Source organism: Bos javanicus, chromosome 7 (assembly GCF_032452875.1).
Source record: "Bos javanicus breed banteng chromosome 7, ARS-OSU_banteng_1.0, whole genome shotgun sequence".
NCBI lineage: Eukaryota > Metazoa > Chordata > Mammalia > Artiodactyla > Bovidae > Bos > Bos javanicus.
The window spans coordinates 107386601-107414015 of NC_083874.1; the positions used below are offsets into that span (position 1 = coordinate 107386601).

The 27415-nt window shown below is 39.6% G+C and overlaps 1 protein-coding gene across 2 annotated transcripts in view; it reads left to right on the top strand.

Moving 5' to 3' along the window:
* The window catches only part of FER (FER tyrosine kinase), a 467773-nt gene that overhangs the window by 58064 nt on the left and 382294 nt on the right, over window positions 1-27415 (top strand). For both annotated transcript variants that reach the window (XM_061424535.1, XM_061424536.1), the window contains one exon: window positions 24356-24529. In XM_061424535.1, the coding sequence (XP_061280519.1) occupies window positions 24356-24529 (174 nt within the window). The remainder of the gene's footprint in view (window positions 1-24355; window positions 24530-27415) is intronic.

Here is a 27415-nt window from a genome sequence, read left to right on the forward strand (position 1 = left end):
GAAGACTCTTGAGAGTCCCTTGTATAGCAAGGAGATCAAACCAGTCCATCGTAAAGGATATCAGTCCTGAATATTCATTGGATGCTAAAGCTGAAACTCCAGTACTTTGGCCACCTCATGTGAAGAACCGACTCACTGGAAAAGACCCTGATGCTGGGAAAGATTGAGGGCAGGAGGAGAAGGGAGAACCGAGGATGAGATGGTTGAATGGCATCACTGACTCAGTTGACATGAGTTTGAGTAAACTTTGAGTTGGTGATGGGCAGGGAGGCCTGGTGTGCTGCAGTCCATGGGTTGGCAAAGAGTCGGACATGACTGAATGACTGAACTGAACTGAAGTAAACTAGAATGGGAGATGAGTCCAATTGTCTGATGGTTAGCATATTCTTTGGTACTGCCCACATTCCTGGAAATTTCTAGGTCATTTCTAGGTCAAAGTGTAAATGTCTTTTTAGTGTTGCTATATTGTCTCTATAAATATAAATTTCCTTTGTGGCCATTGCACCATTTTGTGTATCTAGCAGGAATACATGAAACTGCCAGCTTCTACTTGATCTAGGCAAGAGATTATGTTGTCAAACTTATGAATTTTTATTAATCTGGTAGGTAGAAATGATAGCTAGTATAGCTTAAATTTTTATTTCTCTAATTATGCATGAAAGTGAACATCTCTCGTTATTTTGACAGCTGTTTTAGTTTGAATATATGTTTTATTCTATGCTAATGTGAATTTTACTTTGTGTTTCTTTATTTATGTAAAATTACACCTGCCAGAAATAAAAGGCATCCAAATGGGGAAGGAGAAAGTCAAGTTGCCTCTGTTTGTGGAGGATATGATATTATATATAGAGAATAATAAAAGTAGTACCAAGAAACTAATAGAACTAATAGGCGAATTCAGTAAAACATATTTTGTTTCTATACACTGATGATGAACTATTTGAAAAAGAAAGACAGTAATCCTATGTACAATATCATAAAAGTTAAAATCCTTAATAACAAATGTGACCAAAAAGGGAAAGCCCTATACACTGAAAATTATAAGACTAATGAGAGGAACTCAGGAAGACACAAAAATGGAAAGACATTCTGTGCTAATGAAATGGGATAGTTAGCATTTTTAACATGTCCTTACTGCCAAAAGCCATCTATTAATTTAATGCAATTTCTATCAAAATTACAATGGCATTTTCACAGACACAGAAAAACAGTCCTAAAATTCATATGGAATCACGAAGACTCCCAAATGGCCAAAACAATTCTGAGAAAGTGGACTAAATCTAGATGCGTCACACTCCCTCATTTTAGCATGTTTGCAAAGGTGCGATCATCAAAACAGCATGGTCCTGGCCTAGAACCAGAGGCCTAGGTCAATGGAGCAGAACTGATAGCCCAGAAATAAACCCATGATATGGTCAACTAAAACTTGACAAGGAAGCCAAGAATGGCCTTTTGCAAAAGGATGAAGCATGACTCACACCACTCATAAAAATTTAACTGGAACGGACAAAAAGCTTAAATGTAAGACGTGAAACTGTAAAGCTGCTAGAAGAAAACATAGGAATTAAAAAAAAACTCCTTGATATTGTTCTTCACAGTGGTTTTCGAAAAAGACACAAAAACTCAAGCAACAAAAAGCAAAAAATAAATCAGCAACAAAAGCATTTATGAAAAGCTTCTGTGTAGCAAGAAATTAACAGCAGAATGAACAGGCTGCCCACCGAATGGGAGAAAATATTTACAAAACGTCTATTTGGTAAGGAGTTAATATATAAGGAACTCATTTTACTCAAGAGCAAAAATCAAGTCATCCAGTTAAAAAATCATCATGTCCACATGAGATACTCCCTTTGTCTCTCCCTTTTAATCTACAAGTTGTAAAATCTGTAACTCAGCAGACGTGCCTCTGTGCAAAGCACTTCAATGCTGGAGAATCGCTCGTGTCTGTCCATCTGAAGGCGGGCATCTGGGAACACACAGAGGAGGCTACTGGAGAATGCGGTAGGCAGTGCTGCGACCCCAGAGCCCTGGCCGCCATCTGAGCTGCAGCCCCAGAGAGCCTGGTGGCATCAGGCTCGGCAGAGGCAGCAGCAGCTCCCTGGCCGCAGAGCTGTCCCCAGCTCCCAGCGACAGCAGCAGGGACCGTGGAGCCCGCAGCTGTATCTGTGCAGCTTCAAAAGTGCCCAGCACTCCGCCCTGTGCCCACAGTGGCAGGACCTGGGCACCTTACAGCCCGGTCACAGTAGAGACACCCGTGACCCTGACCTCCTCCACACACTCCCACCCCCACCAATGGCAGCAGACCCTGCCACCGGGAGACTCTGAAAGTGCCAGAGGCACCTGACATCCTGGTTTCCCAGGGGATGACCCTGTTGACTCCAGCAGTAGTAAGGCATCAGTAACCCTGCAGGCACAGTGACATCTAGGGGACTGGGTGGTACCTGTCAGTGGGTGGTGGCAAGTGAAAGTGTCAACTCTCAAATTCACCAGAGGCAGCTCAGGTGGGACAAGCCAGAAACTTGTGCTCTTGTGCCCCCTACTGTAAAACAGCTGTCATGAAGAAAGGCGGGGAGCTACAAGGAAACTCAGAGAGGCAGTTCTGTGAGCTCAGGAATAAAATGAAAGAACAGAGGCAATACTTTACCAGAGAGATTGAAACTCTCAAAAAGAACCAAACAAATTCTGAAGTTACATCAATAAAGGAGATGAAGAATTCTCTCGAAAGAATTGGAAGTTGAGCAGACTGTATGGAAGAGAGAGCTAGCTAGTCCAAAGACAGAAATCTAGAAATGGTACAGTTAGAAGAGAGAGCATTAAGATCTTAAAAGAAATTCTGTGAGAAATACCCATTTCTATTAGAAAGGTTAACATTAGAATAGTGGATATCCTGCATGGAGACGAGAGGGGAATGGGAGCAGAGACTTTAAATAAAGAAATAACAACTGAGAACTCCCCAGACCTGGGGAAAGAACTGGTTACACGACGCTAAGAGAACTCCTTATAACCTCAATGCAAAATGACCTTCTCCAAGACACGTTATTGATGCTTTTGAACTGTGGTGTTGGAGAAGACTCTTGAGAGTCCCTTGGACTGCACGGAGATCCAACCAGTCCATCCTAAAGGAAATCAGTCCTGAATATTCATTGGAAGGACTGATGCTGAAACTGAAACTCCAATACTTTGGTCACTTCATGCAAAGAACTGACTCACTAGAAAAGACCTGATGCTGGGAGGGGTTGGGGGCAGGAGGTGATGGGAACGACAGAGGATGAGATGGTTGGATGGCATCACCGACTCAATGGACATGAGTTTGAGTAGACCCCCGGAGTTGGTGATGGACAGGGAGGCCTGGCGTGCTGCAGTCCATGGGGTCGCAAAGAGTCAGACACGACTGAACTGAACAGAAGACCCATTGTATTAAAATTCTCCAAAGTAAATGCAAAACAAACAAACAAACAAAAAACAAAAACACCACACCACCACCAACAATGTTAAAGGCATCCAGGGAAAAAAAGGATGGTAACCTTCAAAAGAGCCCACATTCGACCATCAGCAGATTTCTCAGCAGAAATTCTACGTGCCTGGAGAAAACGGGGTGACATACTCAAAATACTGAAATATGAAAAGTGTCAGCCAATAATACTACATTCAGCAGAGTTATTCTTCAGATATGAAGGAGAAAAAAAGTCTTTCCTAGAGTTCATTACCACTAAACGTGCTTTATAAGAAATATTGAAAGGAGCTCTTCTCCTAAAACAAAAAGGCAGAATGCACAAAAGTATGACTAAGGTGATAGAAAAGAATCAGGAAATTGCAACCCTATGAAAATAAGTTGTTAAACATTTAATTATTGGATAAAGGTTGGCGGGGGGAACAGTAAGAAATAAAACAAAATAAAACTATGGCTACTTCAACTTGGTGATAAACACAATATAAAACAGATAATTTGAGACAATCAAATACAAAAGTGGAAGAAGGAAAGGAAGCAACCCATGTAAGCAAATGAAAACTGTCCAGCAGAAAAAAGAACTATTTTATCTGTGAGATATTTCATGCAAACCTCGTGGTAAACACAAAACAAATTTAGAGCAGAGACATGAGAAAAAGAATTTTTTTTATTTTAAAAAGGAAACAGAAAAATCTCATGGAAAATCACCAAAGTAAAATGGCAGACAGAAAAACAAGGAAAAAGAAACAGTGGAGATACAGAACAACCAGAAAACAAATGATGGCAGTACTCAGTATTGACAACCCTTTGGCTAGACTCAGTAGGAAAAAAGAGAAAACTCTGGTAGTAAAAGTTGGAAATGAAAGAAGAGAAATGGCAGTGGGTGCCACGGAAATACAATGGAGTGTAAGAGGATTTTATGAACTGCTATCCACCAACAGATTGGACACCTGGAAGCAGTGCACAGTTTTTTCAGTCACACCATACAACCTTCCAAGGGTGAATCACAGAGAAAAAGCAAATCTGCATGAACAGATCAACAGGAAGAAGATTGAGACAGTGATAAAAAAAATTCCAAAAAACAAAGTCTGGTAAAGAATCTGCCTGCACTATGGGAGACCTGGGTTCCATCCCTGGAGATGGGAAAGGCTACCTACTCCAGTATTCTGGCCTAGAGAATTCTATGGGGTTGCAAAGAGTTGGACACGACTGTGTGACTTTCACTTTCATGACAAATGCACAGCTTATACTCCAAGGTGAAAAAGATCTCTAAGATCAGGAACAAGATGATGATGTCCACTCTCACACTTTTATTCAACAAAGTATTGGAAGTCCAAACCACAGCCATCAGTCAAGAACAAGAAATAAAAAGCATCCAAATTAGAAAGGAAGAAGTAAATCCATCACCATTTGTGAATCCCGTGGTGTTATGTATAGAAAACCCTAAAGACTCCATTAGAAAAACCTGTTAGAAATAATTAATGAATACAATAAAGTTTCTGGGTACAAAGTCAATGTAAAACAAATTTTTTTTGTGTGTTCCTATATGCTAACAACTAACTCACAGGATAAGTTAAGAGTCCCATTTACAATTGAAACAAACAGAATACTGAGGAGTAAATTTATTGTAGGATGTGAAAGACATGTACACTGAAAACTGTAAGATGTTATGGGAAAAAATTAAAGATGACACAAAGAAATGGAAAGATATTCTGTGCTCATGGAGTGGAAAAATTAAGGCTGTTAAAATGTTCCTATTACATAAAATGATGTGTGGATTCAGTGTAATACCTGTGAACATCCCGGGGCTTCCCTGGTGGCTCAGTGGTAGAGAACCTACCTGCTGGTGCAGGAGATGTGGGCTCAACCCCTGACTGGGAAGAGCCCTTGGAGAAGGAAATGGCAATCTACTCCAGGATTCTGGCCTGGAAATCCCACAAACAGAGGCGGCTGGTGGGCTCCACTCCATGGGGTCACAAGGGAGTTGGACTTGGCTTAGCAACTAAACAACAACAACAAATCAAAATCCCAAGGATGTTTTTCACAGAAATAGAACAAAAATCTTATAATTTGTATGGAACCAAAAAGACCACCCTGAATAACTAGAATAATCCTGAGAAGAGAGGGCAAAACTGGAGGCATCACACTCCCTGACTTCAAGTTGTATCACAAATCTATTATAATTAAAACAGCATTGTATTGGCAGAAAATTGGACACGTAGACCAGTGAAAAGAATTGTGAGCCCAGAAATCCACACAAATATGTATATATAATTAATTTATGACAGAAGAGCAAAGAACATACAATGCAGAAAGAATATTCTCAATAAATTGTGTTGGGAAAATGGATAGTCACATGCAAAAGAATGAAACTAGGTCACTGTCCTATGTTGTATAAAAGAATCAACTCAAACTCTATTAAAGACTTGAATATAAGACCTGAAACTGTAAAATTTGTAGAAGACATAGTATCCTTTTTATTAGTCATAGCAATATCTTTCAAAAAACCAAATCAACAACAAAACCCACATGAGACTATATCAAATTAAACACTTTCTGTCCCCATCAGCAAAATGAAAAGAGAGGCTACCAACTGGGAGAAGATGTTTGCAAATCATGTATCTGTTGAGAGACTAATATCCAAAATATATGAAGTACTCATACAACTCAACAGCAAGTGAAATAAGTCAGTTGAAGAAAAATAAATGATTTTACTCTTAAATGGAATACTTCAAAAAAAAAAAAAAAAGAAAAACCCCAAGTAAATGAGGAAACTAAATGTAACAAAAGCTAACACATAAATACAGAGAAGAGAGTAGTGGTTATCGGAGGGAAGGGGCTGGGACGAGGTTGACCTGGGTGAAGGGCGGTGACTGTATGGTGACAGACGGAAAGCAAACCTTTGTTGGTGAGCACACTGCAGAGAATATAGAAATAGAATATTGTATGAAGTGAAAGTGAAAGTCGCTCAGTTGTGTCCGACCCCTTGCGACCCCATGGACTGTAGAGTCCATGGAATTCTCCAGGCCAGAATACTGCAGTGGGTAGCCCATCCCTTCTCCAGGTGATCTTCCTAACCCAGGAATCGAACCCAGGTCTCCCGCATTGCAGGTGGATTCTTTACCAACTAAGCCACAAGGGAAGCCCAGAATATTGTATACATGAAACTTATATAATGTTATAAACCAGCAAAAAAAAAAAAAAGGAACTTAAAACTCAAAAGCAGATAATCAAACAATCCATCTAAGCAATGGGCACAGTATTTGAATAAACATTTTTCTAAAGAAGACGTACAGAAGTCGTAAAGTGGTGCTCTTACTTTGGAGAACAGTGTGTAGGTTCCTCAGAAAATTAAAATAGAACCGTATAATCCAGCAGTTCCATGTCTGAGTGTATGTCTGCGAGAAATGAAATCACTGTCTAGGAGAGATACGTGTGCCCTCAGGCTCATTGCGCTGTTTATGACAGCCAAGATACGGGAGTAACTTCAGCTTCCATCAGTGGACGAGTGGATGACGAGAATATGGTATATGTCCCATACGTACACGATATAGTACTATTCAGTCACAGAAAAGAGGGAAATCCGGCCTTTTGTGACAACGTATTTCTTGAGGTCATTACACTAGGTGAAATAAGTCAAAGACAAATAATACATGTTCTCAGTTACATGTGAAAACTAAAACCCAAACCCATGGAAATAGAGAACAGAACAGTAGTTGCGATGAGCTGGGGTGGGTATAGAAGAAATGAGCAGATGTTGATCAAAGATTGTAAACTTCCAGCTCTAGGATATGTATAGCGTGGTGACTGTAATTAACAGTGTTGTATTGCTTGAAAGTTGTTAAAAGAGTCGATCTTAAATTATCACTGCAGGAAAAAAAGTAATTACGTAAGAGGATAGAAGTATTTAACTGACCTTATTGTGGTAATCAATTTACAATATGTGTGTGTGACTAATTATCATGTTTTCTACCTCAAAGTTGCGTATGTTATAGGTTACTAATGTCTCAATAAAGCTGAAAAAATAAGTAAAAATCAAAGTATATCTGTAGAATATAGTCAACTTTCTTGTGAAATAGTATAGCGATACAGATTAATTACCAAATAACATAACATATTTGAAGGGAGATATTAAGCTTACCTTTTAAACATGAAATGGCTTGAAATATTGACAATGTTCCATGTACTGTGTGGGCGTTAGAAGTAATTAAAGATGCTCTTCGAGGGGCTGGTAATAAGCCAGCCTTATTACTCACAGTCACACTTAGGAGCAGATGCCTGCTACAGCGCTGCACTCTCCAAGGTCGGTTACATCTGAGGATTTGGAGCTCACATGGTGAGGGCCGACTGTAAAGTTACATGGACGTTTTCTGCGTGGAAATAGGTGGTGGGTTGGTGCCCTCAACCTGCAAGTTGTTCAAGAATTCAAGTAACTTACATAACTAGAGTTCCAACTTCCTTTGTATCTTAAGGCAGTAAGTCTTAAGCCTAAGTGTAGAGTCAGTTCTGCTGTAACACTGGATTTAAGAACATGAATTTGTTCCTGTGCAGTGGACATATCAGGGAGCAATTAGAGCATAATGGGTTTACAGTTGCTTATGCACAAACCTGGAAGACTGCTGCAAACTGCATCTCTGAACTGATCTGCTTAGGAATATATAAAACACACGTGCGCGCGTGCGCGCGTGCGCGCACACGCGCGCACACGCGCACACGCACGCACGCGCGCACACACACACACACTCGCTTCCCTCATCTACAGGCTACCTTGTTTACCCCTTGCGTTATGAGGAATATCCACTTACATGTGATACTGCAACTTTCTGTCAAATCAGATAGCTCTTTCTATCACTTTATGATAACTGACAAGCTGCAACCCTTGTGACACCTGCTTTGATGAACAAGCTTCTTTTCAAGGTAATGTCACGTCACCCTCAACGTTGGAGCTTCCCTGGTAGCTCAGCTGGTAAAGAATCCGTCTGCAATGCTGGAGACCCAGTTTGATTCCTGGATTGGGAAGATCCCCCGGAGAAGGGATAGGCTACCCACTGCAGTGTTCTTGGGCTTCCCTGGTGGCTCAGATGGTAAATAATCTGCCTGTAACGTGGGAGACCTGGGTTCAATCCCTGGGTTGGGAAGATCCCCTGGAGAAGGGATAAGCTACCCACTCCAGTATTCTGGCCTGGAGAATTCCTGTGGACAGAGAAGCCTGGTGGGCTACAGTCCATGGGGTTACAAAGAGTGGGACATGACTAAGCACACAGCACAGCCACTCTTGAGGAGACCAAAATCCAAGGATACCCGAGTTCTTTTATCAAATGGTATAGTGTTTGTATATAACCTACTGTGTATCCTCCTGTTTACTTTAAATCATCTCCAGATTACTTCTAATACCTAATGTAATATAAATGCTGTTTAAACAATTGCTGGTGTACAGTACATTGAAGTTTTGCTTTTTGGGACTTTGTGGAATTTTTTTTTGGAGTATTTTTGATCTGAGGTTGATTGAATCTGGGGATGTGGAACCCGCTATATGGAGTACCGACTTTACATCTCACTTATTTAGTGCAAGCAAGATCATGTAAAGTTTTTATTGTTCTATCTTTGTTTTCTTTAATCTTAAAAAAGTTATAGTCAATTAATATCCCTGAAGACGCTTTTGAGCATTGTACCTTTAACACTGGTTTCCCATAAGGTCTTTGGTTTTTACTGTGTGATTTTGCATGTCACAGTGATTTAGAGACACAAATGTTTTGTTATAGCAGAACTTACACATTAGAGTTACTTGGAGAGCTTTAAAATACTGACGTGAGACCCCATTCCAAACCTATTAAATCAGAGTCTCTGGTCATGGGATTCAAGAATTGGTATTTTTAAAAGGCTGCTGCATGATTCTTACTGTAGAGCTTATTGTAGAACTGGCCTGGGAAAACTGGGAAACTTAAAAAAAAATGCAGAAAGGTAGGCTCTTCAGAATGGAAACTGCCTAAGGTTTCCCTTGCACTTGCAGTTCAGTCTTTGAAAAGCTCAGTTTTAGGGAAATTTAATGGCTTGTCTTCTAAATTTCTGTATCACACAAGAATTCAGAGATTTCAGAAACATCCTTATTTTGTAATGGGCAAACTCTGAACAAAAAGTGTTGTTTCAGAGAAACATTTGTTTTGAATTATTGTGCACAGAAACTGTACTTTCCTCTTTATGTATTTTTATGTTGTATTTAAAAGTGTTCAACCAAGAAGAAGGCAAGCAAGTAGTTGGAAGATACAGTTTGTAGAGAAAAGCTATTTACGACAACCGTTATTTAGGTATTTTTCAAGCTTGAGTCACTGTTGATTATTTTCAATGCTTTACTGTAATTATAGCTCTCGTAGTAGTTTGTTCTTTGACTCAATGTCCCAGAATAAGTGTTTTTTGGTATAACGAACTCAAAACACTTGAATTACTACCTGTTTGAGATACTCATTTATCTCACCACGTATCTGTTAGTTCAAGCATGCTTTTCTAAAGGTGCTTTTCTAAAAGACAGAAAAAATTTCCCTATACGTAGTTTTCTGTTTTCAAAACATTGAGCACAGTGTTTACTTTTTTATATTGTGCATTCATTCTAGTATCACCAATAATGTTTACCTCTGTTGGCTTCCTAAGAGGGAAATGGACATTTTAGGAGTTATGCTCATTGATTTAGAAAGCTGGGATGATATCTAATGTATGCAACTGGTCTCCTTTTGGGAGGGGAGGGGATGTACAAGAGATTAAAATTTGTGTAAATTGAATCATTACTTGTCTTTTTTACTGTGAAATAAGAGATGCATATATTTCTAGGAATTATTTTTGATCACAAAACAATGTGACGAAATATAAATATAAAATAATAACATTTAGAAATTCAGAAAATCTTTTGAAATAATGCATTTCCCAAGTGGTGCTAGTGGTAAAGAACCTGCCTGTCAGTTCAGGAGACATAATAGTCTATTATGACTCTGGTTCAATCCCTGGGTTGGGAAGATCCCCTGGAGGAGGGCATAGCAACCCACCCCAGGATTCTTGCCTGGAGAATCCCATGGACAGAGGAGCCTGGTGAGCTGTGATCGATAGAGTCACAAAAAGTTGGACACGACTGAAGCAACTTAGCATGCATGCATGTAAAAAACAGTATTTTATGAGATAATATTAGTGTTCTTTAATACATGAATCGATATTCTGAAAAATGTTCTAGAAATTGAAAGTCCCAAACCAGTCATTTTGTTTTCCTGGAGCATAAAGAAATGTATACTACGAGTGTGTCCATCTTAAACTGGTGCTTTTCTAATTATTCAGTGTGGTACTGGGGTTGGTTAGGTAAAATAATGATTTCTTAATGATTTTGCTTAGGGAGATTTGAAGTGTGGCTCATTACTCTTAAATAGGTTCGTTAGAAACTTAAATGCAGTGAGAGTCCTCTTCTGTTTCCATCTTCGTTTCTTCTAACAGAGTGTGTCACACCAAGAATGACTCACTGATCTTGGCCTGTGAGGACGTCTTCACTTTAGCTGTTTGTGACTCATGCTGCAAGGCAGGTGGTCTGCAGGGAGTCAATGGCTTTTCCCTCTGGCTCTTAAGCTTGTAATTTCATGATAAAGTGCTAAATACAGATTAATGTAATATGTAACCAGTTTGTAAGGTCCTCTCATCAGTTTATCGTAGGTAGTTATTCTCAAAGTAATTTTTATTACTTTGATGCCAGAGTCGTTAGGGTCCAACCCTCCTGTGTCCTCCAGACATCTGAGGTTGTGTTAGGTCCAGCTCACTAAGAGGTGGGTTTGGGTTGAAGTTGAACTCCTCCATTCGTTAGCTGTATGATCTTAAGTAATTAAGATTACTTAATCTCTCTGATACCACTTATAAGATGAAGATATGTGTTTCAGATTATTGATACAAGGGGTAAGTAAGAGACAATCTATGGATATATTACAGGTAGATAATGTTAAAGAGGAGGAGGAAAAGGCTGTCTAGACAAGCAAGGTCAGCTTTAATAGGGGTGGAGTTGGGGAGAAGTAATGGAGAACATAAAACTCACCGCTTGGGTCTTTATTACAGAGAATGCAAGAAAAGAAAACAGCATTTATTCGATAGAGCTTCGGAGAAAGGGAGTATCCTAAGTATACAGCCTGATTCATGCCACCTGGGAACTAATGCAGAGTTTTAATTTTTTCTTTAACCCCTCTATTTCAGGGGTTTTAAACAAGATTAGATTGAGCAGTAGCTGGAAGAACTGGTTGGACTGAGGAAGTAAAGAGTTGTTTTCATAAAATATTTTGAACTGAAAGCCATTCGAGGAAACTTTGAGGATGCAGGAACTAGGGAAGGACAGAACTACCCCTGGGCCATGGCCGGGGAACGGGGAATGGGCGTGGGGTGCAGCAGGGCGGAGGACAGGAATGTTAACACAGAAACTGCAGGGGCGTAGGCACGCATCTCCGCACTGTAACTTACTGCTTTCTCTAAAACTTCCCAACAGGCCATCCCTGTGTTAACAAGGACCCGCTAGAGCTGGGTCAGCAAAGGAGTCCTGTGGGTGTGAGCCGCAGGGAGTTTGTAAGGTTGACGAGGGAGGTAGCTGAGCAGAGAACGGTCCCTGGGTGTTGGAGCTGGAAGGGACTGCGGGGATCTGGAATCCAGCCCCTAACTTTTGGTAGGACAGACTGCTGAGCTGATGCAATTTGCTTCTGAAGGACAAGGTGACTCTGGCCAGCTAGTTATCTCTGTTCCTCAGAAGAACAACGAGAGTGACCTTTAAGTCCAAGAAGAACAAAAGCAATTGAGGGGCGCTGAGTCTAGAAACTGGACGAAGTATTAGAAAGAAAAGGTAATGCGGTGTCCTTTGTAGCCTGCATCTGTGCTTAGACACTTTTTTAAAGCTGTGCCAGTGGCAGGCGGGGTCTTAGTTCCATCAGTTCCTAGTTCCCTGAACCCTGCCCTCTGCGATGGGAGCTCGGAGTCGTGATCACTGGACTCAGGTAGCCCCTGCTTAGATGTCTAGACTTGCTCTTTTTCAGTGGTAGTAGCAGTATCCTAGTAGCGCTGTGGTTTCCTTACTGCGGAGACGAGTGAGCTGACGTGGGTCAGCATATTTGGGACCAGTCTTTAGAACCCAGATACTGACTTTGATTGTGTTGATTATTTTGATTCTATTTTATTTTAAAGTGTTTGATAATTGTTTTGCCTACCTAGTGTTTTTATTCAGGATTTGTTTTTATTATGTTAAGTGTTTGATAATCTTAGAATTTATACTACTTGAGTAACAGGGTCTTCAAAGTTTCAGCCCTTCCGTTGTTATAAAGGTGGGGTTCCCTTTGTAGCTCAGTCAGTAAAGAATCTGCCTGCAATGCAGGAGACCCAGGTTCAATCCCTGGGTCAGGAAGATCCCCTGGAGAAGGAAACGGTAACCCACTCCAGGATTCTTTCCTGGAGAGTCCCATGGAGAGAGAAACCTGGCAGGCTACAGTCCATGGGGTCTCAAGAGTTGAACATGACTTAGTGACTAAACCACCACCTATTAAAGAGAGAAGCTGAAATTCCCCTGATGTTAAAGGATGTATTTAACTCAGATGACCCATTTCTTGCTGACTCATTAAGTAAACTCAGTCCTTTGGTTCTTTAAAAATATCCATCAGATGAGATCATATCTGTAGACATTTCTGGATACTGGGATATAAACCATGAAGAGAAGGAGACTAGTCAATACCTGCTCTGTTTACAGGGAAAGAAACTTTAAATGCTGTAAGAAAAAAAGATATCCAGAAACTCATCAAAATAAATTACACAGTTGATGGTTTCATATGTGTAATCAGTTTATGAAAATTATTGCAGTCATTATAAAACGTTTGAATGTCCCAAGACTGCTGACTCCGATATGGTTCTGATTGTTGTTGTTCCTACACTAAGTCGTGTTTGATTCTTTGTGACCCAAGGACTGCAGCACACGGGGCTGGACAGGGTCCTTCACTATCTCCTGCGGTTTGCTCAAACTCAGGTCCATTGAGTCGGTGATACCATGCAAACATCTCATCCTCTGTCGTCTCCTTCTCCTCCTGCCCTCAGTCTTTCCCAGCATCAGGGTCTTTTCCAGTGAGTCAGTTCTTCAAATCAGGTGGCCAAAGTATTGGAGCTTCAGCTCCAGCATAAGTCCTTCCAGTGAATATTCAAGGTTGATTTCCTTTATGATGGACTGATTGGATCTCCTTGCTGGCCAGGGGACTCACAAGGATCTTCTCCAACACCACAGTTCAAAAGCATCAATTCTTCAGTGCTTAGCCTTCTTTACAGTCTTATTCTCACATCCATACATGACTACTGGAAACACCATCAGTTTAGTTCAGTTCAGTTCAGTTGCTCAGTCGTGTCCAACCCTTTGTGACTCCATGGACTGCAGCACACAAGGCCTCCCTGTCCATCACCAACTCCCGGAGTTCACCCAAACTCATGTCCACTGAGTCGGTGATGCCATCCAACCATCTCATCCTCTGTCGTCCCCTTCTCCTCCCGCTTTGACTATATGGACCTTTGTTGGAAAAGTGATGTTTCTGCTTTTTAATACACTGTGTAGGTTTGTCATAGCTTTCCTTCAAGGAGCAAGCATATTTTAATTTCAACGCTGCAGTCACTGTCCGCAGTGATTTTTGAGCCCAAGAAAATAAAATCTGTCATGGTTTCCATTGTTTCCCCATCTGTTTGCCATGAAATAATGGGATGGGCTGCCTTGATCTTGGTTTTTTCAATGCTATGTTTTATGCCAGCCTTTTCATGCTCCTCTTTTACCCTCATCAAGACGTTTTAATTCCTCTTCACTTTCTGTCATCAGAGTGGTATCATCTGCTGAGGTTGTTGATATTTCTCCCGGCAATCTTGATTCCAGTTTGTGCTTCATCCAGCCTGGCATTTCACATGGTGTACTCTGCATATAAATTAAATCAGCAGGGTGACAATATACAGCCTTGATGTACTCCTTTCCCTATTTTGAACCAGTCCATTGTTCCATGTCCAGTTCTAACTGGTGCTTCATGACCTGCATACAGGTTTCTCAGGAGACAGGTAAGGTGGCCTGGTATTCCCATCTCTTTAAGAATTTTCCACAGTTTATTTTGATCCACAGAGTCAAAGACTTTAGCGTAGTTAATTAAGCAGAAGTAGATGTTTTTGGAATTCCCTTGCTTTTTCTGTGATCCAGTGGGTGTTGGCAATTTGATATCCAGTTCCTCTCCCTTTCTCCACCTAGCTTAGTTCTCAGTTCACATACTGTTAAAGCCTAGCTTGAAGGATTTTGAGCATAATCTTGCTAGCATGTGAAATGAATGCAATTGTACTGTAGTTTGAACATTCTTTGGCGTTGCCTTTCTTTGGGATGGAGTGCAAACTGACCTTTCCAGTTCTGTGGCCACTGCTGAGTTTTTCAAATTTGCTGACATATTGAGTGCAGCACTTTCACAGCATCATCTTTCAGGATTTGAAATAGCTCAACTGGAATTCCATCAGCTACACTAGCTTTGTTTGTAGTGATGCTTCCTAAGACCCACTTGACTTCACATTCCAGGATATATGGCTCCAGGTGAGTGAGTACACCATCATCGTTATCTGGGGCATTAAGTCCTTTTTTGTATAGTTCTTCTTTGTAGTCTTGCCACCTCTTCCTGATATCTTCAACTTCTCTTAGGTCTTTGCCATTTCTGCCCTTTATTGTGCCCATCTTTGCATGAGATAGTCCTTGGTATCCCCAGTTTTCTTGAAGAGATCTCTAGTCTTTCCCATTCTGTTGCATTCCTCTTTCTTTGCGTTGTTCGCTTAAGTACACTTTCTCGTCTCTCCTTGCTGTTCTCTGGAACTCTGTGTCCAGTTGCATATATGTTTCTCTTTCCTGTTTCTTCTTTTCTCAGCTATTTGTAAGGCTTCCTCAGACAACCACTTTGTCTTCTTGCATTTATTTTTCTTTTGGAGTTTTGATCACGGCCCCCTGTGCAATGTTGTGAACCTCTGTCCATAGTTCTTCAGGCACTGTCTACCTGATCTAATCCGTTGAAGCCATTTGTCATATCCACTTTATCATCATAAGGGATTTGATTTAGGTCATACCTGAATGGCCAGTGGTTTTCGCTACTTTTTTCAATTTGAGCCTGGATTTTGCAATAAGTTGCTCATGATATGAGTCACAGTCAGCTTCTGGTTGGGTTATCCATTAAAAAAAATTTTTTTTTAACATATTCTGTAGGTGAAAGTTGTTAATATTTTAACATCTAACATTAGGTAAATGCTTAGCGCTGTTCAGTGCTTCATTTAAGGCCTTGTAACAAAGTGAAGAGGAACTAAAAAGCCTCTTGATGAAAGTAAAAGAGGAGAGTGAAAAAGTTGGCTTAAAGCTCAACATTCAGAAAACTAAGATCATGGCATCTGGTCTCATCACTTCATGGGAAATAGATGGGGAAACAGTGGAAACAGTGTCAGACTTTATTTTTTTGGGCTCCAAAATCACTGCAGATGGTGATTGCAGCCATGAAATTAAAAGACACTTACTCCTTGGAAGAAAAGTTATGACCAACCTAGATAGCATATTAAAAAGTAGAGATGTTACTTTGCCAACAAAGGTTCGTCTAGTTAAGGCTATGTTTTTTCCAGTGGTCATGTATGGATGTGAGAGTTGGACTGTGAAGAAGGCTGAGTGCCGAAGAATTGATGCTTTTGAACTGTGGTGTTGGAGAAGACTCTTGAGAGTCCCTTGGACTACAAGGAGATCCAACCAGTCCATCCTAAAGGAGATCGGTCATGGGTGTTCTTTGGAAGGACTGATGCTAAAGCTGAAACTCTAATACTTTGGCCACCTCATGTGAAGACTTGACTCATTGGAAAAGACCCTGATGCTGGGAGGGATTGGGGGCAGGAGGAGAAGGGGACGACAGAGGATGAGATGGCTGGATGGTATCACTGACTCGATGGACGTGAGTTTGAGTAACCTCTGGGAGTTGGTGATGGACAGGGAGGCCTGGCGTGCTGCGATTCATGGGGTCACAAAGAGTCAGACACAACTGAGCGACTGAACTGAACTGAACTGAGAAACAGTGTTAAATAGCATTGTTGATATTAAACAGCCTGGTTTGCATTTGACTTATGTGGGAATACTTCTATATTTCACTATTAAATACTCATTTTTGAAATTTCCAAAACTGATTATAAGATCAGTCAGTTCAGTTGCTCAGTCGTGTCTGACTCTGTGACTGCATGAACTACAGCACATCAGGCCTCCCTGTCCATCACCAACACCTGGAGCTTGCTAAAACTCATGTCCATTGAGTCGGTGATGCTATCCAACCATCTCATCCTCTGTTGTCCCCTTCTCCTCCTGCCTTCAATCTTTCCCAGCATCAGGGTCTTCCAGTGAGTCAGCTCTTCGTATCAGTGGCCAAAGTATTGGAGCTTCATCTTCAGCATCAGTCCTTCCAATGAATATTTAGTGCTGATTTCCTTTAGGATTGACTGGTTTGATCTCCTTGCAGTCCAAGGGACTCTTGAGAGTCTTCTCTAACACCACAGTTCAAAAGCATCAATTCTTCAATGCTCAGCTTTCTTTGGGGCTTCCTTTGTAGGTCAGTCGGTAAAGCATACGCCTGTAATGCGAGAGACCTGGGTTCAATTCCTGGGTTGGGAAGATCCCCAGGGGAAGGAAATGACAACCCGTTCCAGGATTCTTGCCCAGAGAATCCCATGTACAGAGGAGCCATGGGATCGCAAAGAGCTGGACACGACTTAGCGCTGTCTTTCTTCTTTCTCACATCCATATATGACTACTGGTAAAACTATAGCTTTGACTAGATGGACCTTTGTCAGCAAAGTGATGTGTCTGCTTTTTATAACGCCGTCTAGGTTTGTCATGGCTTTCCTTCCAGGAAGCGAGCATCTTTTAATCTCACAGCTGCAGCCACCATCGCCCGTGTTTTTGGAGCCCGAGAAAATAAAATCTGTCACTGCTTCCTCTTTTTCCCCTTCTATTTGCCATGGAGTGATGGGACCAGATGCCATGATCTTACTTTTTGAATGTTGAATTTTAAACTAGCTCTTTCACTCTCCTCTTTCACCCTCATCAAGAGCCTCTTTAGTTCCTCTTTTCTTTCTGCCATTAGAGTGGTATCTCTGTATCTCTGAGGTTATTGATATTTCTCTTGGCCATCTTGATTCCAACTCATAATTCATCCAGCCCAGCATTTCGCATGATGTACTCTGCATAGAAGTTAAATGAGCACGGCCATAATATTGGAGTGGATAGCCTTTCCCTTCTCCAGGGGATCTTTCCAACTCAGGGATTGAACCCAGGTCTCCCACATTGCAGGCAGATTCTTTACCAGCTGAGCCACAAGGGAAGCCTGAGAATACTGGAGTCGGTAGCCTATCCCTTCTCCAGCAGATCTTCCTGACCCAGGAATCGAACCAGGGTCTCCTAAATTGCAGGTGGATTTTTTACCAGCTGAGCTATGAGAGAAGCCCCATACTTTTTTAGAGGTATTTTATTGATAATTGGCTAATAATAACCATGTATTACATGGTTATTGGCCTCTTTGAATTTTCTATCTGTAAAAGTTAGGATTCAGTCAGGAAAACAAAACTTATACCAGGTACTTCAATAAATAGGGTTTAATTGGGGGAAATATGTTCAAAGGTTTTTGAAGGTCTAGGAGCGAACAGAGGAAGGTGAGGCAATTCAGAGATTCGGAGCCTCTGCCGTCTGGAAGCCCCAAAGGGCTGAGGAAGGCTCATTACAGTCAGCAAGAGAGACAGACAGAGGAAGAAATCTGAGCGGAGAGAGGTATACATCCAGGTTTCTCCCTTCTTCCCGCCTCTGTGTCTTGTGCCAGGACCTCCATTTGCACAACAAAACCAAAAGCCAGTTAGCAGGAGGATGCCTGGGAAATACAGTTTGCAGAGATCAGGTTCTAGCTGGTAAAGGACTGAGAATGTGCCTGTGAGCAGAAAGTGGGATGATCTATGTGCTATCTCTTGAAATGTCAGTTTTACTAATTTGAGTTTATCTTTAAAAGAAATAAAGGAGCCACTTCATTTATTTTCAGATCAATTTCATCTTAACTTATGGTGATTTCTCTTTTCTAGTTATAGATCTTATGTACTTTATTTCTTTTATTATTTCCTTTGTCATTGCTAAGCTCTCCTTTTTAATGCTATCAACATTATTTTTTCTATTTTTAATTTATCTAATTCATAAATATTTTAAATTTTTTCTTTCCAGTTTCTCCTGTGTACTTTCCTTAGTTTTACATTGTTCTCTGTTTTCTAACTTCTAAACTTGAATTTTAATAAACATTTTTAAACTTTTTTTTACTTAGAAATAGAAGTAAATCTTTGAGCAAATTGAGCTATGTATCATGGATCTTGATAGTATTTTACTGACTGTTATTTCCAGGAATTCTTTTAGATTAAAAATTTGTTTTGGCCTGTGCATTTTGTAGAAATGATTTGATTTTTTCCTTTAAAAAATTCTGATTTTTTTTTTTAACTGAAAGAAGCTAGATACTGGAATTAGTATGCCCTATTTCTATTTTTGAGAAAATTTATACAAATTTTTATAGCCCACTATTATCTAATTTTTAACAATATTCTTCTAAAAATAGATATTTTCTAGATCTATAGTATATAGAGTCTTATATATGATGATAGATCAAACATATTAATTACTAAATTTCTTGTTCAGATACTCTGTATTATGAATTTTTTTGATTTAGTCTATCATAGGTAGAGACGAGTATATTCAATTCTCTCACCACTTTTGATTTAGCATCGCGTTCCCTAATTTTTGCTTTTTGTTTGGATGCATTGATTTCTAGGATGAGAAGAATCACAACGGTTATATGTTACTGTGAGTGATACTCTTTGGCATCATACTTTGCCCTTCCTTGTTTATATTTTGTGTCTAACATTCAGTTTTAGGTCATTTGCGTATAATGACTGTTGAATTTTATTGTTCATGTTTTTCTGGAGTGATGTCCCCTACCATTTTTTGTTGATGTTACATGTTTTTTTACTTTACTGATATTTGTTATTTATAGTGTACAATGAAGTCTTTCCCCCCTGATTTGATAATAATTTTCCTTCTTGTAGATGTTTAACAGGTAATATTTTTATGTACTGCTTAACAGATGTTGTTATTTTTATTTTGCAGCTTATTTTTATTTTGAATCATTTAACATTTTTAAATTTTCTTTCCTTTTTTAATGGACAACGTTATCTTTCTTTAAAAATTATTTTTGTGACAGAGGAAGCCTGCAAAGTCTGCCTTTTTAAACATTCACTTGTTTAATTTTTGAAGCTTAAGAATTATAAGCTTAAATCTGTATCTCTTATTTATAAACTTTCTAGTCAATGCTGCCTATTGACTTATGTATGGAGGTTAAGGAATGAATATTCTAGGTAATGCTGCCTATTGACTTATGTATGGAGGTTAAGAAATGAATATACTTCTTATCAGTCTCTCACTCTTGATTTTTGTCAGTATCCTTTGGGATTTCTGTCTAGTTTATTATAGTTAAATTATTCCTACTTTCATATTTTGTAGCTCTTCTCTGAAAAGTTAATATACTTATATTCTATTCTGTAAACTTAACCACAGTGGTTTTATTTTCAAGTTCTATTATTCTTTGCCTGTGATTAGATTTTTGTAAAATTAAACCAGTTATTTTTACTTTTTTTATTTTTTTATTTCTTACTCTATCTGTGGCTTTCAGCATCAGTGACTCTGACTGCTGGTAAAATTCCATTATGAGGAACATTATTAATCATTTAAACAGGATTCTGTATAATAAAGCAATTTGAATGTCTGCAGATGGCCTGCAGATGAGATGATTATTTTGTTTATTAGGTTATAAGGAATTATCTTCCAGAAATTATCATAATCAACAAATATTTTATGCTTTGACCAGTGCTGTGCCAGAACTAAAGAGCCATATCTGCAAAGTGCTGTATCAGTTTTACTATAAATGTTGAAACGCATCCTTTTTTGTTTGTTTCTTTATCAAGCATCTGTTACCATTTTACTCATATCTGTATATAACAGAGGTTCCAGCCACGTGTCTAATTCTCGTTACACACCACCCGAACACTTTCTTGCCCACTAACTCATTCCTTTTAGGCCAGTACTTCTTACTGCATTATGTGCTGCTCTGATCCCTTGCTTGTTTTATCAGTTGAAGATAGACCCGTTAAGTTTTCCTTCCCCAATGTAATTGGCACTGCTCATGCTGTCTAACCCAGGGATCAGACCCAGGTCTCCCACCCCACTCCAGCATTCTGGCCTAGAGAGTTCCATGGACCATATAATCCATGGAGTCTCAGGGTAGGACACGATTGAGCGACTTTCACTCACTCACTCATGCTGTCTAATTCCAGTTTGAAACAATTAAAAAAAATCTTTTAGTGGCATATTTTCACTTCATGGTTTTATATCACCATTAATACATAAAATAGTGAACAAGGAGACACAGTACTAACCCTCATGGAGCTTCCATTGTAGTTGGGGAGATCTTAAAAAAAAAACAAACCAGATACACACAAATAAATAATTATTTTAAGTGCTCAGATAGAGAATAGCAAGGATGAGACCTGCATGAGATTTAGCTGGTTCCTAATGGAAGAGACGGATCTTGCCATATGAAAGAGAGGATAAGCCCCCAGGAAGAGAGAATGTTCAGGAAACTAAAGACCAGCACTCCTGGAATTTATTCAGCTGGGTAGAAGATGGCAAAACAGAAACTGAAAGGATAGATCAGCTCAGATCAGTCGCTCAGTCGTGTCCGACTCTTTGCGACCCCGTGAATCGCAGCACGCCAGGCTTCCCTGTCCATCACCAACTCCCGGAGTTCACTCAAACTCTTGTCCATCGAGTTGGTGATGCCATCCAGCCATCTCATCCTGTGTCATCCCCTTTTCCTCCTGCCCCCAATCCCTCCCAGCGTCAGGGTCTTTTCCAAGGAGTCAGCTCTTCGCATGAGGTGGCCAAAGTACTGGAGTTTCAGCTTTAGCATCATTCCTTCCAAAGAAATCCCAGGGCTGATCTCCTTTAGAATGGACTGGTTGGATCTCCTTGTAGTCCAAGGGACTCTCAAGAGTCTTCTCCAACACCACACTTCAAGAGCATCAATTCTTCGGCACTCAGCCTTCTTCACAGTCCAACTCTCACATCCATACATGACCACAGGAAAAACCATAGCCTTGACTAGATGGACCTTTGTTGGCAAAGTAATGTCTCTGCTTTTGAATATGCTATCTAGGTTGGTCATAACTTTTCTTCCAAGGAGCAAGTGTTTTTTAATTTCATGGCTGCAGTCACCATCTGTAGTGACTTTGGAGCCCAGAAAAATAAAGTCTGACACTGTTTCCACTGTTTCCCCATCTATTTCCCATGAAGTGATGGGACCGGATGCCATGATCTTAGTTTTCTGAATGTTGAGCTTTAAGCCAACTTTTTCACTCTCCACTTTCATTTTCATCAAGAGGCCTTTTATAGCGGATACGTAATTTGAGACACTTTAGGTCTTAGAAGGAAGTTTGGATTTTCCTTTAAATGTAAAGGAAAGCCTGTATATGGTTTTTTGCAGGAGGATGGCAGTTTCTTTTGCTACGTTAAGGGGAATGGTGTGGAAAGGAGCATCAGCAGAAGAGAGGACACCAATTAGGTCTAAATCAGAGACAATCAAAACTTCCAAAAGGGGTGGCGGTGACTATGAAGAGAAGTGGGTAGATCTGTGGTAGCCTTTGGAGGGAGAATCAGAAGGACTTGCTGATGGATTGTTCATGTTCAAGGGTTGCTTCAGCTTCAGAAGAGAAGGAGTATTTATTAGCCTTATTAGGTTGTTAGTAGGACTTCCCTGGTGGCTTAGACAGTAAAGCGTCTGTCTACAATGTGGGAGACCTGGGTTTGATCCCTGGGTCAGGAAGTTCCCTGGAGAAGGAAATGGCAACCCACTCCAGTACTCTTGCCTAGAAAATCCCACAGACAGAGGAGCCTGGTGTCCATGGGATCAAAAAGAGTCGGACACGACTGAGTGAAGTGGGATCGAGCAGATTTTTGTTAAAGATAAATGGAAAGTTCTGATAAAAAGCATAAGGAGTTTTCTAATCACAGAGCAGGAGTTTTTGACAGTACAGGATTCTATAGATTGTGCCCTGGGTCAAAATGGGAAATATTGAGGTCACTCTGGCTTTGACAGTCGTGGTGATAATATATTCCTCGGGAGGTTTTGACTTTTCCACAGTAACTACAGTGAACAGGGCTATTAGGGAGGATGAGATGTGCTGTCCTGCGAGGTGGAGGGTAATCTGACCTACTTGTATGACCTTTAACCTTAGCTTCTAAGAAGACTTCTCCCTAGGCTGCAAGGACTCCTACACAGAAACACAAAAAATTTTTGCTACAAAGCACTTAGAGAATATTTGTTTTTTGAAGATAGAGGATATTTATTTTTTGAGAAAGAAATTGATTCTTCTCACTTTATTTTTGGTAGCCTTAACATTCTGCACATGCTATATAGAATGTTTTCCTAACCCTCTATTTCTTAGAGTGAAAATATCATGAAAAAGGCAGAGCTACGGCAGTTACTAGGGCAGTCTAGATTATATTTTAAATCCACATTTGTATAGTTTTTTGTTTTCGTCTTCCTTAAATTTTATATTTTAATGGAAGAGCTATGTCAGTTTTAAATGGCTTTATGGTATCAAGAGCATCTTAGTACTCAGGGTTTTGAATTTGAAAGTAAATATGATGAGTTCGTAGGCTACCTGTCTTGTGTTTTTAAAAGCAACTGAAATTTTACAACTAAAATGACCTTTTTCCCTAAAGAAATGTCCTCAAAGATTACTTTTTTAAAAAGAACATATACTGCAGTGTATCAAACACAAGAATACCCAGTTAGACCCTGGAGAGTTCTGACTGTGACCACGAATTTTTTGCTTCCTTTAGGCTAGCCTATGATTTAGATACTTAATAAATTTTGTTTTAGGATTACCTTGGAATACTAACAGTAATGAAATTAATTCTGTTCATTCACAGATCAAAAGTAATAGTGTAGAAAAATTACTTTTGAGAAATATCCAAACATGCCTTGTCTATTTTTTGTGTGTATATCTTTAATATGGATCCTCTCTGACCAAACTAAACTTGTTTCTGAATAGGATTCAGCTGTATCTATGTGCCCACTTGTCCCAAACCCAGCATGATGTGTGTCTGCTGTTGAAGCAACATGTTAAGCTAGAACAACGAATGGTTTCTAACTAATTTATTAAGAGAAGACAAAAGATAGAAATCTAGAGAATTCAAGTATTTAAGACATAGGCAGCAAAAGGAGAGCAGGTATAAAGATTGAGAAGGAATTTGTAGAAAGGGAGGAAGGCAGGTTAGTATGTTGGAAGAAAAGAGGCCGTAGAAACCAGCAACGAGAGTTTCAGGAAGTGTGAGTCGGTGGGATCAGATGCCGCAGAGAGACAGGTTACAGTGAAGATGGGTGAGCTTCTGTTGCATGTGACTGTTGGGAAGTGGTTTCCTTACTGAGACAATGGAAGAGTGTGGGCAGAAGCAATACATCCGTGTTGGAAGGCAGACAAGAAGTGGTGCAGTGAGGCTGCAGGACTGGGCTCTCCATGAGCCCTCAGGCCTGTCCTGCTGTCATGCACACTCTCTGCTTACTGAATTTTGAAGCGTTTGTGCTTGAATTTAAAGATGTTGTATACAAAACATTCATATAGCTTATTGCATAATTGCCAGAAACCTGTTATTTTTATATTAGTGTAATAATTTGTGTAAAACTAAATGTTTAAGGTTCCTGAACACAGTGAAATGGAAGCCTCTAATACAAATGCTAATTTTGTTTCTTATTTTTTAAAAAGTCTTGGCTACTTATGATTCAGCAGACGGAACAGCTCAGCAGGATCATGAAGACACATGCGGAGGACCTGAATTCTGGGCCCTTACACAGGCTCACCATGATGATCAAAGATAAGCAGCAGGTGAAGAAGAGTTACATAGGCGTCCATCAGCAGATCGAGGCAGAGATGATTAAGGTTTGTCTTCCCACTCTGGGATTCTTTCTTTAGTGTGAGTTTTAGATTCACTGAGATGCTATATCCTGTTTGACTTTAAAAAGTGTTTAGTCACTATTTTCTGGTAAGAAATAGATTTCAATGTCTCTAATAAGTAGTATCTTATTTTTATTGAATATAAAACATGATTGATTATAAGATATGTGATTATATATTCACACGAAAGAAATGCTGCCAAAATAAATTAGTTGGGATACTTCTAAATTTTCTTCACAACTGGTGTCTGTCCCTTCTGCCTAACTTTTTACAGTGGTTTTAATTGTGAAAATTTTCAAGTGTACAGAAGAAGAGAGAATAATTAAATGAACTCCCATTGACCTGTCCATCCACCTAGTCAATATTTTGGTTTGTTTTTTTCATCTGTACTCTCACCTACCTTTCTTCTACATTGGATAATTTTATAGAAAATTCCAGTTTTTTACTTTTATCTGTAAATATTATTTATTGCTAAATAATTACTCTTTAAGAAAACTATGTTACGAACTCACCTAAAAATAAAGATAATTCCTTAATATTATTAATTATCCTGATTGTGCTCAAATAATTGTTAAATGTTATTTTTGCAGTTGGTTCATTTGAATCATGATCCAAACCTGGCTAATACATTGCCTTTTAATAATCTCTTTTAATCTGTAGGCTCTCCTTGCCACCCTACTTTTAAAATGCTGTGCATTTAAAGAAACTGGGTAACTTACTCAATAGAATTGAATTCTTTCATTTTGGATTTTGCTGTTAGTATCTTGTAATGCAGTTTCATGTATTCCTTTATCCTTCAGTTTTCCAGCAAACTGGAAGTTAGATCTAGAGGCTTGACAATACTCTTGCTGTTTATTTCGGGCTGGTATAGATTTCCTGTTGTTTCATAACAAGAGGTATATATTATCTGCTAACAGGTACCAGTGCTGCCAGCCTTGTCAATCTATTAAAAATTTTCTCTTCAGCCTTTCACCTAATGAAGCACTTGATGTCCACTGCTCAGATCCATTAGTTCAGTGGAGGTTGTAAAACGACAATATTTTACTTCTGTCATTCCTGATGCAATTGTTAGCTGGAATTTTCAGTAAAAGTTTTTCCTGTATCAGCTATTTGGTTGCCATGAGGTATAGATCATGCAAGAAAGGTAAGACAAATACTTGCTTTTAGACATTAATTTGCCGGTTTACAAACAGTGAATTGGTTCTTTAGCAACTTCAGAAGTTAAGACTTCCATTTTCCAATCCAGCATGTAAGAAGCTTGGAATTGTCACTCCATCCTAACAGCAAATAAAAATTGGAACAAATTGAAAAATCAGCAACTCTTCTTAGATCCATTAGAGAACATAGGTCACAGAGCAAAATGACTGTCCCCCAAACTGGACAAGTGAAAATAGAGAATCACAACTAACCAGAGCAGCATCAGACTTGAGAACAAGTGTTCAGCTCAGTTCAGTCGCTCAGTCGTGTCCGACTCTTTGCAACCCCATGAATCCAGCACGCCAGGCCTCCCTGTCCATCACCAACTCCCGGAATTCACCCAAACTCATGTCCATAGAGTCAGTGATGCCATCCAGCCATCTGTGAAAAGAAGCGAAAAGCAAAGGAGAAAAGGAAAGATATAAGCATCTGAATGCAGAGTTCCAAAGAATAGCAAGGAGAGATAAGAAAGAACAAGTGTTAGGTGTAGAAAAACCCAAACTATAACTGACAAATTCTGGACGCTCTGATGGTTGAAAACTCCAGGAGGACCCACTCATTGAGGGGTCTTCACACTTGTGACTTTTACCTCCTGAATCTCTGTGAGGTACTCACAGTGAATATAGGGGGAAAAAAAAAAAACTCATGATCTTGGCAGTGGAAGAGAAAGGGAACCATTCTGACATAGGTTAGAGCATTCTGTTCCTACCAAGGTCTATCCTCAGAAGAAGCTGTTGAGCTGGAGCCTGGCTGATCTGAGGAAAGGGCAACAACTATATGTTGTCTATAAGAAACCCACTTTATATATAAAGACACATACAGATTAATAGTAAATGGATGGAGAAAGATGTACTGACCCTAATACAAAGAAAGTGGGAGTAGCTATATTAATTTCAGATAAGACAGACTTCAAAGCAAGGACATTTATCAGGGATAAAGAGGAGAGTTACAGAATGTTGAAGGGGTCCGTTCTCCAGGAAGACAGTACAATCCTTAATGTACATGTGCTTAACAGCATAGCATCAAAATATTGGTAGGACTGCGAAACTGTTAAAATTGTAGGGAGAAATGAGTGGACCTCCATTACAGTTGGAGATTTCGGTACCTTTCCCCCACCCCCATCTGAAATGGACAGATGCAGCAGACAGAAAGTGAGTAAGGACAGAGTGAACTCAATAATGTCATTAGTCAGCCAGATGTGATGGACACTATTGACTACTTCATGCACAAACAGGGGAATACACATTCTTCTCAAGCTTATATTGCACAATTCAGCAAGATGTTCCACATTCAGGTTATAAGCTACATCAAAATATATTTAAAAGAGTGGAATTGATACAGTATGATAGCTAGAAAATCCCCAAATACTTGGAGATTAAACAACACACTTCTAAATAACCCATGGACCAAGGAAGAAATCTCAAGAAAAATATAAAGATATGTTGAACTAAATGAAACTGAAAAGAAAACTTATCAAAATGTGTGGGATATAGCAAATGCAGTGCTTAGAGGGAAATTTATAGCATGGACTGCATTTGTTAGAAAGAAAGAAAGATCTAAAATCAATCATCTCTGCTTCTACCTTAGAAGAAACGGTAGAAAAAGAAGAACAGATTGAATCCAAAGTACACAGAAGAAAAGAACTAATGAAAATTAGAGTAGAACTCAGTGAAA